The sequence below is a fragment of the Carassius gibelio genome, chromosome A8 (assembly GCF_023724105.1).
Source record: "Carassius gibelio isolate Cgi1373 ecotype wild population from Czech Republic chromosome A8, carGib1.2-hapl.c, whole genome shotgun sequence".
Classification (NCBI taxonomy): domain Eukaryota; kingdom Metazoa; phylum Chordata; class Actinopteri; order Cypriniformes; family Cyprinidae; genus Carassius; species Carassius gibelio.
Window position 1 is genome coordinate 17,691,537 of NC_068378.1, and position 13,864 is coordinate 17,705,400.

The following is a 13,864-nucleotide window of genomic DNA, read 5'->3' on the forward strand; positions in this document are numbered from 1 at the left end:
AAATACATTAAATATATTAGGAAAATAAATATATTATTAAAATTATATAAGTTTCTCTCAATCATTTTTCTAATTAAAAAAAAGTTTAGAATTTAAGAAATTAATAATACTTTTCGGAAGACTTTTGTACAGTAGCATAAAAATAGTATTATAGATGCAGACACATTGAGGTCATGTCATAATCTCAATATTAATGAATACTGTTTAACCAACCTGTTACTGAAAAGTTTTTGATTGTATGTGATTCAGAATTGCTGTATTTTTTATTTTATTAATTTAATTTATTTCAACTGGTGACATAATTCTTTGAAATTAAATAATAATAGAATATTATATTTTACTGCATTTTATTCATTTATTTATTTATTGTTAACGCTCCACTAGAACATATAGTCTTTAACATGTAAACAAGAACAGACCATTTTCTCAATTATACATATATTATATTTCTCTTTGGTAAACAGGTGTTTAGCATCATAGATATAACTGTATTGTGTATTTTTGCAAGTTTTGAGCATTGTAAACATAAATTGGCCTGTAGGACTGGAGCGTTTGTTTTATGATTTACAGTAAGCAACAATAAAGCGATAGTTAACAAGTGCAATGTAAAATAATGCTCCTAAAGGGAGTCATTATTGAGCTGTAGCTGTGTTGATCACTAGTTGTGTGTTCTGGGTAAGCCATGATGTTATTAGGTGTGATGAGGTTCCTGTGCGTATTTCAGATAACCTGTTATCTCACGCTGTCCCTCTGACTCCTCACTGCACCATGGGTAGTCGTGCAAAACCAGAGCTGCCTTTTAAAATAGATTATTTGATTTTGTGAGGTACTGATTTGTTTCGAGAACAGGGATTACCACACTAAATCAATATAAACCAGCCTACAAAAACCTACTGTGATGTTTTCTTTGGCTTTATTATTACAGTCTCTCATGTCATTCATGTCTCTCTTTCTTTTTATTATTTATAATGCAGGCTCTGGTTCTTAATAATGACATTTTGCACTGAATATTCCACTTTCTTTCCCTCTCTATATATGCATGTATATGCATATGCACATGTCAGGGTTGTGCAACATTCAGACATGAATTGAAAATTCCTTTTAAATTCAAATTTAATTTAATTGAATTTGGATCGATAAAGCCAACAGAATACAGTAATGTAAATCAGTTTGAATTTAAGGGAGTAGAATAAAATGTAATGGAATTTAAATAAACTCAATGTAATTGCTTTAAGTGTAGTTTTTATTTTATTTAAGATATTTAAATCCATATTCTGGGTTATTGTATATGTGCCATTTCAAAGATTGTCACTGTCCTTCTCTTTTCTGTCTCTCTTTCTCCTAGAATATGCTTCTATGTCTTGAAGAGAACCTGCAGCCGTGATTATCCTTGCTGACACAGGATAGACCTGTCCAGTCCATCTTTGGGAATCAGACAAGTAGGTCTATTGTAATACGTTCTACTGCCCTTTGACACCCAACAAAATAACATGCTGTTGACTGACATTTATCAGTTTACATGGAAGTGCATCTCACACTGAGATCCAACTAACAGCTCCACATGCGGAGCTCAGTGTTGACATATTTATGCTATATATATATATATATATATATATATATATATATATATATATATATATATATATATATATATATATATAATACAATTATATTTTCATATTTTGCATTAAAGTCACAATGAAAATCTCAGTATAGGAAAGTTCTTTTTTTTTTCATTTCTTGAGTTGACAGTTAATATATTTGCATTTAATTCCATAAACTCAAATTTAATAGAATAGGAATTCAATTAAGAAGCTTGGGGGGGGGGGGGTTACAGTGATTACAAATTCAATATGTTATTTATTTTCTATTTTCATTCAATAAAATATGATTTTGTTTGACTGGTTGTAAAGGATGTGAACAGTGGAATATTTAAGGAAGTGGTGGAGGAAGGGAGATCCATTCAGGGGAAAGCTGGCCATTGTGTATGCATTCTGTATCCCGACGCCAACCATAATCACGTGGCTCTGTGACTTTCTATGCGTTCTTTCTGCACCTTGAATACCATGTAATGAACTGATTTCACTACATTAGCATGCATTATACTAAGAGAGAGAGGGGGAAAGAGAGAGATAGTGACTGGAGGGAATGAAAGTGTAACATGAATTTTAACAATATGCTCATTACTTATTTATAGCTCTAGGAGGAGAGATAGACAGATTTCATATCTGTTACTAATGCTTTCTCATTCTCTCAGCCTCTGTAACTTTTCTGTTTGTTTGTTGCCCTCACTGTGACCTTCTGGTGTTTTTGTGGTCACCTATGCTGCTTATGAACCCTTTACAGCATTTCGATCTCCACATCATGAATAAAACAGTCAGAATTCTCTGGAGAAGAAATTGTTGGACAAAGGTGATGTGCCAACATGTTGCTTTCGAATTCAATTTCTCGATTGCTCTGATATCCAGCTGGTTCCGAAGAGCCTTGTTAGAGATATCTGTTTTCCCATTTGACATCTCTCACGATTATACCTAAGCCATTTGGAAATCATGCATCATCTCACAAGCCTAAAAGCCTCAAATAAAAGGGAGCTCAGAGGTAGAAAGAAGAAGAAAAGAGAGAGGTTGACAGAGAGATGTGTGTGTACTACTGGGACCCTCCATAAACGACATGTTACAGGATTTCAAATAGTGAGGGATTTGACAAGCAATTATAGAAGCCAAACAAGCTCAGTGCTTTCAGAAGAGCAACAGAGAAAATAATACAGAGATGGTACAGGAGCAGTTATTGAAGTCTGAGAGACAATAAGAGGCCAGCGATGGTGGGAGGAGAAATTATACTCTTCAGGAGTGCAGCGTTATGGATTACTGCCTCAAGGATAGGAAGGCACCTGTTTCGGTCTCTATAATTAAAGGCATAGTTCAGGCAAAAATGGAAAATCTGCCACTGGCTGCCCACTCATGTTGTTCAACACCCATATGACAGAAATCTGACTTTTAAAAAGTGACAAATATAATATTTGAAATGAGAGCGAATAAGTACAGAATTTTAAATTGAATAATCCACACATTTAAATACATGTAAAAAATTGTATGTGTGTTTGGCTATTGAAATATGTCAATCTTATATATATGGAATCATTCATAATTTTCACTTATTTCAGTCATTTTTAAATAAGTCTCTTATTGTAAAAACAGCAATGTTGTGAAAATGTATAATTTGAAATAACTTGTTTCAATTTTATTATATTTGAAAATTCCTATGATGGCAAAGCTGAATATTCAGCATTTAATTACTCCATCTTCATTGTCACTTGATCCTTCAGAAATCGTTCTAATATCTAATATATTGATTTGGTGATCATGAAACATATCTCATCAACACTGGAAACAGTTGTGCTGCTAAATATTTCGGGAGAAGCCATGATACATTTTTTCAGAATTCTTTGAGAAATAGAAAGTTCAAAACAGCATTTGAAGTGGAAATATGATTATAAATGGTTTTACTGTCACTTTTAATTAATTGATAAATTGAATCGTGTTAATTTCTTAACAAAATCTTACATCAAACTTTTGATCAGAAATAAAGTGTTTTAGTAAAACAAAAATGTTTCATTTCCATATGTAAAGTATGTTTCTGTACAACAGATTTAGGGTTTACATCTCAGCATCCTTAATGAAAAGTGGTGTTCAAATACTCAGATGTCATACATGGATCCACAGGGTCCCCACAAAACCATGGGACGTGTTGTTGAGAAAATTCATTAACTTATTCAAATCTCATGTAAATTCATTACACTTCCAGCAATGAGAAAATATGGAGCCCTGTTGTGAAGAAAATTCCACAGCAATCTTAATGAAAAATCAGCCTTTCTCGAACTCAGAGGGGGAGAAGATTCTCCAGGAAATAGCCTGAGGATAAATCTCATGCAAGCACACTCCAGTTAACATGCAAGAGTTTACCAATTTAAGTTGCAATAAATTTAGCCGGCAAAGCAAAAAAGTTAAATAAATTGGATTTCACATTCAGTTCATTGTTACGTGACTTAACTGAATACATAATTAGAAAACCCACAGCTCAGAATGATCCTAAAACTGAAAGATCTTGATTGGCCTTGGAATTAAGTTATATAGAGATAGATATGCTTACAATTCATCAGAATTTTTCACCGCTCAAGTTAATATTCCTTACTATTTCTCCATGAGAGACGCAGGCGCAGGCATAACTCAAGCTGTGGCAGAGCTCCGCTGAAGATTTATATTTGAGGGAGAGGTCAGTCGATGGAGAGGAAGAGGATCTTTAACATGTCACAACCTGCAACCAAGACATCACAGTTTACAGGCTATTATTCTGGAGATTCATTCAACATCCAGATACAATCTCAAACCTGACGCTTGTAGATACTGACCTGTCTTCATCAGCACAACACAATCACATTGCATTCTATAAAATATATCTGTTCCTCTCATCGCTTTTTTTGGGGGGGGATGGGATACATGTAAGGAGCCTGGAGGTATGTGAAATGGACAAGATGGAGAATGGATTGGGGGAGGATGGAGGAGAATGGGGGAGGATGAACGTGGCGAACCAAATGTGTAATTGTGGTTTGTGGCTCAACCTAATATTCTTTAGGGACAGATTGATCCGTAAAGTGTTTTGTCTCCCTGCGGATGATGCTTTGTCTATTTCTACACAATTATCAGGTAAGTTGCAATGAAAATACTGTAGAGGGAATATGATTTTTTTTATACTGATTTCATCCTTATTGGTTTCTTTTCTGCAGTATTGTACGAATATACTCGTTTCACATTATTATCGAGTCAAGTCAGTTCACTTGTGTGCTACATCTCAAAGTCAACAGAGACCTTTCGACCCAGACAGAAATGATCAATTCCACCTCTCCTCTATTATTGAACAAAACTGCTCCTAAATAAGGGCCCATCTCGTCTCTCTGGAGGGCAAAGAGGCAATAAGCAGAACTCTGTGGGCCACCCCAGGGCTTTGAGCCACATCCTCCCTCCAAGGGCGGTACAGCGCAGTTCATTTAATTACCCAGCATGCCCAATACATTCCCATCTCACATCTGTGTGAGGAAAACTCGTCCCACTGGCTGACAAACACATTGGTTTGTAATTAATTTTTCACCCTGCTCAGCTGATGCGTGTCATTCACGTCATGTTAAGGCTCTCACATGCGTTCCCAATTGCAGAGCTGCGATTCAGGGCCTAATTCATCAAGGCCTGTACCTGTCTCATATGGGTCATAGTGGGGGAAGGGTATGAGGGTTTAGCTGCTGGAAACGAACCTTAGCTCAAATTCCCAGGTGTATAGATCAGCAGTACTGCGAGGAAAGCGTTGGTCCAGGCTAGGTGAAATTAAAGTTGCAGATTAAAGGTTGTTTGAAATTTAGTCCGCCTTAGGCCATTTTATGATGTACATGAGTTTGTTTCTTCCTCGGAACAGATTTGGAGAAATTTAGCATTATGTCACTTGCTCACCCATGGATCCTCTCAGTTCAAACAGCTGATAAAAACATCCCAATTATCCACGAGTAATCCTATGGAGCCAGAATGGTGCCATATAATCCATACAACTCCAGTTAATAAAATTAACTCAAATTAAAAATCTTAAGTGAAAAGCTGTTTATAATAAATTCATCAAGATGTTTTTAAATTCAAACTATTGCTTTTGGTTAAAATACTAGAATGTCATTGGACAGAGTCTTTTTGTCTCGTCTGTTTCAGGAGAAGAAATATGCATAGATTAAACACAGCATATAAGAAAAAATAAAGTCCAAAAAGATTCTAAATAAATCTTTTGTTTGCTTTTGATGTGTGAGGATAACAATACATTTGCAGCTAATTTAAAGTGTCTTTTTATTTTTCTTTATAATTTTCTATATAAAATAATAAATGCACAGATTACAGATTCCTGGCACAAGATAAAATTCCACGATATAATTATCCCTATTAACAAAACACTGAGCAATTAGCCTACATACAATAAAGAACATAACATACCAAGAAATAAAGTAAATGAAAAAAAGAAAAAAAAAGAAACATAAATGTGAGTGGAAACATGTCTACACTTAAAAATAATGGAATCTCTAGTTAATGACATTGTGAAGACCAAAGCCTTCAGCAGTTAAAAGTGTGACATCCAGCGCACAGCAGCTGTAACTACACTTTCTCAGCTGGAGGGCATAGTTGGTGTCTAATTGCTCCATCATTTTGTGCTATTAGAAATGTATCTCCACTTGATTTGACTATTCTTTCTTTTTCAATTTAGAATAACAAAAGGTGTCCAGGGAATGAGAGACAGCAGTCTCCTATAGGATCTAAATTTAGACTGAGCTTGTCCAGTGTCATATGAACAATTACCATGGAAACAAGTGTCACGGTGTTCCTGTGTCTCACTCAGAGCTCAGTGAGTTACACTGCAACCCTTAATCAACTATATAGCAAGAGACCCTGCGCCTATAACAACATACAAACCATCAAAATGCCTTTAATAATTTATCAAAGCTATTGCTCGATGAAAAGATTCAAAATCATTACATGTGCATGACTCAACAAGTATATTACTCTGTTTAGTGCCTGCAGTATATTTATTTAAAGGATTTTATTTTATACTATTTTATTCATTGCTCTGGACTGATTTCTCTTTGCAAGCACCTGCTTATCGCTTTCTAAAAATACCAGTTCTGACGAATGTAATTTTACTGAAACAATAGGAATTAAAAATGTATATACTTATGTGTAAATAGTAGGACACCTATGTGGACCCCACCTACACCTTTTTGTTTCAACTACCTTAGGATCGGGTGTGTTTTTGAAGGTCAAATTTGAAAACAACAACAAAAAACAAAAAACTTTTGTGACTGCAGCAGTAAAATATGAATATAAAAATATAATAATAAGTATATATATATATATATATATATATATATATATATATATAGGTAGTATTAAATTGACATGACTGAACCACAAAAAAGGTAGCATTGGACTACTGCTAAAGAAAAGGAGGGAAAATATATAGTGGGAATTTTGACTCCAAACCTTAGGCCTATATTGAGGCCTGTATTGACAGCAAGCCCCAGCCATACAGTACATAAACTGACTTTTTCCAATAGGCAAAAACCATGAGCAATGCTATTTCACTAGTTAATAATAAATTAAATCTCAATCCTTGGGCATTTCAATAGTTCTTTTAATTCGCAGAGGAAAGCAAAGATAAGAGAAGAAGCGCAGATGGAAACAAGAATTGCAAATTACTTCTGAATGGGTTTGATCATAAATAAATCGAAAGGAAAACAGAAAAGGTAGGCTATTGAATGTATTATCAGTGCATTCCCATAATAAACCACAAGCACTCCAGCTCCTCTATCGGCTCTGCGGAGGAAGTGAACAGAGACGCAGCACGCTGGAGTCAAGTTTGGTTGAACTCCGGGATGTTCATTAACATCACAGCGGTTGCGTTTCCCCACTGATGAGTCTTACAGATGTTTATGGTCGTGCTAACGGAATGGAAAGGATACCTTCCACTGGAAAAAGTCTCAACCTACTTCCGGGTGTGCGTTTGTAGCGCAGGATACTGCTTGTGTGCTCCTGGAGATCGGTAAGAATTGCTTGGAAGTGCAGCAGTGAGCTCTTCCTTCGTTATCTAGCAATCTAGTTGGGTTTCATGTCAACTCGCTCTCAAGTTCATGAATCTTGATGAATATTTGTTTTGCACGATGCAATGGCTACAGTACGTGTATATGAGGCAAGGACTGTAATATAACACACTATTCCTAATTTCCTATATAATCAAACTTGCAGAAACGAACTGTTCTTAAATCATAGTTCAGATAGTCAGTGATGTAGAACAGGTACAGCTCGTCTCATGCTCATACAGCAGCATTATATTACCTCTGTTCTGGATTGAAGGCACAGTTGTATGAACACAGACTGGTCCGGTTTTCATGCAGGATTCATTAGATCATGAAAAGGTCTTTCCAGAATGATAGTTATATGAACACATGACTGGCTATCTCTCCCTGTCTGTCTCAGCAATTACATATATCAAATAAACTTAAACTGAACGCCAAGGTCATGCAAGGACATTTGCAACCTTATGTATTCTTTACAAGGCAAAAAAAAAATTTTGTGATAATGCAGCACTGGCAGATTAGCTCCAGTGGCATTTCCATTAACTGGCCATAGCCCCGGGCTATGCTTATTGTTTATCCAATAATCATACAATGAAATAATAGTCAGTTTTTCCTCTCTAGACCCTGTCTGTGTGGGACATTTCGATGGACTCCTCCGGGCGTGTGGAGTTCTTGCAGGCTCTAGCAGAGGGCTGTGTGCTGCCCACTGCCCAGCAGGGTTTAGAGCAGGTCTGGCAGCTTCTGCTCCTCTGCCTGCTGTGTCGGGTCATCTGTAGACTAGGTGAGTCCATCATGCACAGCACCAGCCCACAAACATCTGTTCAACTGAAACAGTCTTTCCCCAAAGGATGGGAACATGGCCCAGTTGGTTCTCTTATGGCTAACATCAATGCTTTTTGTCATGTGTATTGTAGCGAAATCTTCACACTTGATCTTATTATATCCAACTCATGTTGCTGAATGGGTCCATTTGTTGAGTCTTCATGTGGCAAGTTAATGCCGTCTCTCTTTTTGACAGGTGTCTCATGTCATGTGAAGCATCTGAGCTCGCTGGCGGGCGGCCTGTACGTGTTGTACACGTTCTTTGAGCTGCACATGATGTGGGTGATTATCCTGTGCCTGCTTTGCTACCTCATCCTGCTCCTCAGCATAAACTCCAGCAGACGAGGAGTCTTCCTTTCTGTCGTCATCCTCATTTACATGCTGATGGGGTCTGTCATCCACTTCCAGACAAATGCATTTTATAGATAGGGTCTATTGAACACAGAAAACTGGTTCAAATTGTAAATACTCATCACATACAAATACAGACACAGTCACAAGTGGTCACATGTTTTGATCATTTTTATTATAGGGAGCTACACATGATAGACCCAGTGACCTGGCATAAGATGAGAGGTGTGTCTTCACTAAATTATTAATAATTTGAATGTTTTATAGAAGTTTTCTTTTTCATGTCACATAATTTATCAAATGACACTCATTATGGTGTTGCATGTCCCGTACGGACCATTTCGTTTGTGTCCAGGGTCTCAGATGGTGGTGGCCATGAAGGCCATCTCTCTGGCCTTTGACCTCGATCGAGGCGCTGTGTCCAATTTTCCCTCACCGCTGGAGTTCATGGGATACCTCTGCTTTCCGGGAACCATTATCTTTGGGCCATGGATCAGTTTCGCCAGCTACACGGATGCAATTAATGGGTGCAAAATGGTAAATACTAGTATAGTAGTTTCATTCTCTTAATTTTTGCAGTTACTATAAATTATTATTATTATTTTTTATTATTATTTTACTTCTGCAAGCTCTTTCTGTATATATTATGTGAACATTTTATTTATATGTATACAGATTTTATATACACATGTTTAAACGTTTGGGGTCAGAACTTTTTTTTAAAATTATTATTATTGCTTTAATTCAGCAAGAATTCTTTAAATTGTTCAAAGATATATTTAGATAACAGAAATTAACTTCAAATAAATTCAGTTCTTTTTATTTTTTTAAAACAAGTGTCACCGTTTCAACAAAAATATTAAGCAGCACAGCTGTTTTCGCCAATGATGATTAAAAAAAAATATAAAAATATAAAACATTTATTTTAAATTGTAATATTTTATTTTAATAATTTCAGTCATATGTATTCTTTTCCAAATAAATGCAGTCTTGGTGAGCATAAGAGACTCTCAAAAACTCACTAACCCCAAACTTTGTATATGTATTTGAAGTCCAAACACACACACAGTCAACCCAAGCCAGTGTATTCATAAAGCATTTCCCCAATCTTTATTATTTCAAAGCAGTTTTCAGAAAGTGTCTTTATGTGCAGATATTGACATTTAAAATAAATTGGATGTGTTCTTCATGCTAAATGTTAATTGGGTAAAAATAATTGTTTTCATTGAAGAGAAGATAATTTTGATTTAGTCTGAGCATGTTTCCATCAGCAGAGAGTAACTATCCTGCTATCTCCTGCAGAGCGTTGGCTGGTTTGGAAAGATTGCTCTTAGCTTTCTGAGGAGTCAGATCTGCCTGGTTATTTCCAACTGTATTGCTCCTTATCTCTTTCCTTACTTCATTCCCATCTACGGTGATGGACTTCCTCGTAGGTGAGCTGCGCTTCCCTCCCCATTGGGTTCCCATATCCAGAGGAATTGAAAAGACTAGCTTGAATGTTTATATCATTTTCTGTTTAATATTGTTTTTATTGGCCTTTTGTCCTCAGATGGCTTCACGCTTATGAGAATGCAGTGTCCTTCCACTTCAGCAATTATTTTGTCAGCTACTTGAGTGAAACAACCACTGTGATGGCTGGAGCTGGATTCTCTGAGCACAAAGACCACATCAAATGGTGCATGCTCATACATTTTCTCTATTTATTTATCTTTTGTTCTTAGATAACCGCATTGTTGAGACCTAATGTGACATTTTCTCATTCAAAGGGATATTGCAGTAGCTAAACCTATGAATGTGGAATTGCCGAGGTCTATGGTGGAAGTTGTTACCTCTTGGAATCTACCAATGTCTAAGTGGCTTAACGCATGTATGTATATTTATTCAGGTTTGTGATACAATATTTATGTATATTAATGTTGTGCATTCGTTTTAATATTCCCTGTACATTTGAACACAAAGACGTCTTTAAAAGTGCACTCAAACTTGGCACTTTTCCTGCCATCTTGGTGACCTACACTGCCAGTGCATTGTTACATGTAAGTATTATTTCCAGCTCTCTGGTTATTATCATTTTACCAAGGTTTGTTGGCACAGAATCAGGTTCCATCTGTTTAAACAGATTTGGGTTTGTGTAAGGGTGAAAAACACCTGATCCAGAAAACAGTTTCCCTGTGGCATGACAGCTTGGATAGAGATGGTTTCTTATCTCAGAACACCATGACCCAGATTTAAACTGCTGTCTACAGCTGGTGTAGATAGATAATTCAATACGTACCCTGGCAGCTTAAGCCTTGACATTTTTTATAAGCCTTGTTATTAAGCTATTGTAGTTGTGCATTGGTTAGGTTGTACTGCAACTCAGTGTGTAGCTTAGATAAAATCATTCATGCTATATTACCAGTTTGACCTTTAGGAATATAAGAATATAGGAATAACTGCTAGAAGTCTTTTTCGGTATCCGTGCATCAAACTATCCATGTGTTTTTGTTGTTGTTGTTGTTGTTTTAGCCAGTCAGAAACATAATGTGAATATGTTTGAGTTCACTGACATGTCTGAGGAGGGTATGTTTAAAGAAAGAACACGTGGATGTAGGGGTAAATTCAGTTTGGTGCTAATTCGGACAGAAATTAGCCAAAGGTCAAAAATCTAATAAAACACCATTTATATATTTTGAGTTTTTTCAGTTAGTATGTAAATTGTACATCACAGAACAGTAATCTACCACTGAACTAAGACAAATATTAGTGACAGGGATGCATAATTCAAGGTATTGTAACTGGGTGGCGACCTCTGGTGGTTAATGTGGGAAGTTCATTCTACATTTATTTACCATTCAAAATTTTGAGGGTTTTTGAAAGAAGTCTTATGTTCACCAAGGCTTCATTTATTTGATCACAAATACAGTAGAAATAATATTGTGAAATGATTTCAATTTAAAAAATATATATATTTTCTATATTATTCTATATTTAAAATATGAAATTAATTTATTCCTGCGATGGTAAAGCTGAATTTTCAGCAGCCATGACTCCAGTCTTCAGTGTCACATAATCATTCAAATATGCTGATCTGGTTCTCAAAAACGTTAATTTTTATTATCATTGTTGAAAACAACTGCTTAATACAGACAATAGAAAATATAATAGAAATAGAAAATTCAACTGAACAGAACTTAACAGTATTAATGTATTTACTTTTGATCAATTGAATGCATCCTTGCTGAATAAAAGTTTTAATTTATTTAGAAAAGTCTTACTGAACCCAAACTTGATAGTGATGAGGATAGTATATTTTCTTTTATTAATTAATTATGCGTTGTTTGCCAGGGTCTCAGCTTTCATCTCGGGGCCGTGCTGTTGTCTTTGGGATTCATCACTTATGTTGAACACGGTAAACAACCATTTTAGTTTATTCATGCATGCTTGCCATCAATAAAATAAAAAAAAGCTTTTTTAATTAATTAATTAGATTTAAGTAAAAAACTGAAAATATATGGATACATATGCATACAATCATCGTTGCACAAATTTCTGTAGGAAGGAAATAATAACATCTATAATAGATGTCACATCATTGGTCTAACCAACAGAACTCAAATTCTGTCTTTGTTTCCTCTTTCAGTTCTGAGAAAGCGGCTGGCGGCTATTTTCAGTGCCTGCATACTGTCAAAGCGCTGTCCAAATGACTGCCATCACCAAAATAAGAAGGTGATCTGTCCCGCACTGCAGGATCAGCTGAATTCATGATAAAAAACAGTTTGTTTATTTTTTGGCTTATGCAGTATGTGATCTCTAGTTCACAGATTTCCACTGACATTTCTTATCGAGTTATATTTTTATATTGATATATCTATTTCTTTTTTTTCTATTGTAGATGGTGTGGGTGTATGGTGTTAACCTGTTCTTTAGTGCATTGTCTATATTCCATCTGACATATCTGGGATCACTTTTTGACTCTGAAATGGACAGCATGCATGCTGAGGAGGTGAGCATTTTCATATGCATATGCAATTTAAAAGTACATACAATTTTATTCAGCTACTGATAAAAATATATGAAATTAAATTATTAGGAATTGTTTTATCACATGTTTTGTTTCCACATAGGGTTACATGGCCAGTCACACCATTCAAAAGTGGTCGGAGCTAAACTGGGCGAGCCATTGGGTGATGTTTGGCTGTTTTGTGTTTTATTGGCTCATTTAAAGAGAATACTATAGTACTAAGCAATCAAAGGAGCATTCACTGAACCTTAACATGAAAGAAGGTGGATTCTTACCATAGACTGCATTTTTCAGCTGTCAGTGTTACATCCAGACTTCTGTCATCTGGAAAAGATTGCCATGGAAAGTGCCTTATGACTCATGTTGTTATACGAATCATATTCTCATAATGTGATCATACTTGTTCTTTTTTTTTTTTTTTTTTTGATTAGGTACAATTTTGGATTAAACAAAAGAAATAATATCAGTTTGCAGTGTACATTAAGTGTTATTTGTATCTCTTTTTTTCTCTCTTTACAGCTTGATATACAGTAGAAAGCATAGTCTCTTTCAGTGTGACCTTGTTATTGTCACTTGTCTTGAACTTGTAAATATGTTTCATATTTTTATCAAAAGCTGTCAATTAGGTCTGACAATGTGTTATTTTTGAATAAAATTTGGCACCATGACTATTTTGATGGTTTATATCTAAGTGCATTACTCAAGGGCACTTTGTAACTTTGTTCTTAAGACATGTGTTACTTATTTTGATCAGCCATGTGGTATCATATTGTAATGGCATATTTTGTTAAATGTCCAGATATGTACTACCAAAGTAGATGTAAGTGGTTGGTTTATACTTTCAGTTAGAGGGGATTTAATCAAATTTTATACAATAAAGTCCAAGTCTGGGCCACCTAAAATCTCTTAATCTATTACCAAGTATCTGAAATATGATAATATTTAACATGTTTAAAATATAGAGGAAAGTTAATCTGTATTTTACAGGGTAACGTAAATGAGTTGGTTGATTGTGACCTCTGACCCAGTGGTGT

General features: G+C 35.4%; 1 protein-coding gene across 1 annotated transcript; it reads left to right on the forward strand.

Annotated features, from left to right (window-relative positions):
* The first annotated feature begins 7,378 nt into the window (after window positions 1-7,378).
* LOC128018710 (protein-serine O-palmitoleoyltransferase porcupine-like) lies at window positions 7,379-13,498 on the forward strand. Its single transcript, XM_052604421.1, has 13 exons — window positions 7,379-7,620; window positions 8,276-8,435; window positions 8,673-8,865; window positions 9,009-9,052; window positions 9,183-9,364; window positions 10,130-10,260; window positions 10,377-10,502; window positions 10,594-10,694; window positions 10,787-10,863; window positions 12,155-12,218; window positions 12,450-12,535; window positions 12,702-12,812; window positions 12,934-13,498. Exons 2-13 carry the CDS (start codon window positions 8,300-8,302, stop codon window positions 13,030-13,032), a joined length of 1,350 nt encoding a protein of 449 aa, XP_052460381.1. The 5' UTR covers window positions 7,379-7,620; window positions 8,276-8,299; the 3' UTR covers window positions 13,033-13,498.
* Window positions 13,499-13,864: the final 366 nt, after the last annotated feature.

Bases quoted from the DNA above. Each gene is read 5' to 3' on its own strand.
- LOC128018710 (XM_052604421.1), top strand. From the start codon at position 8,300: ATGGACTCCTCCGGGCGTGTGGAGTTCTTGCAGGCTCTAGCAGAGGGC. The intron at 8,866-9,008 runs GTCTGTCATCCA...TTTTTATTATAG, and splicing joins CTCATTTACATGCTGATGGG to GGAGCTACACATGATAGACC. The intron at 9,053-9,182 runs GTGTGTCTTCAC...GTTTGTGTCCAG, and splicing joins GACCTGGCATAAGATGAGAG to GGTCTCAGATGGTGGTGGCC.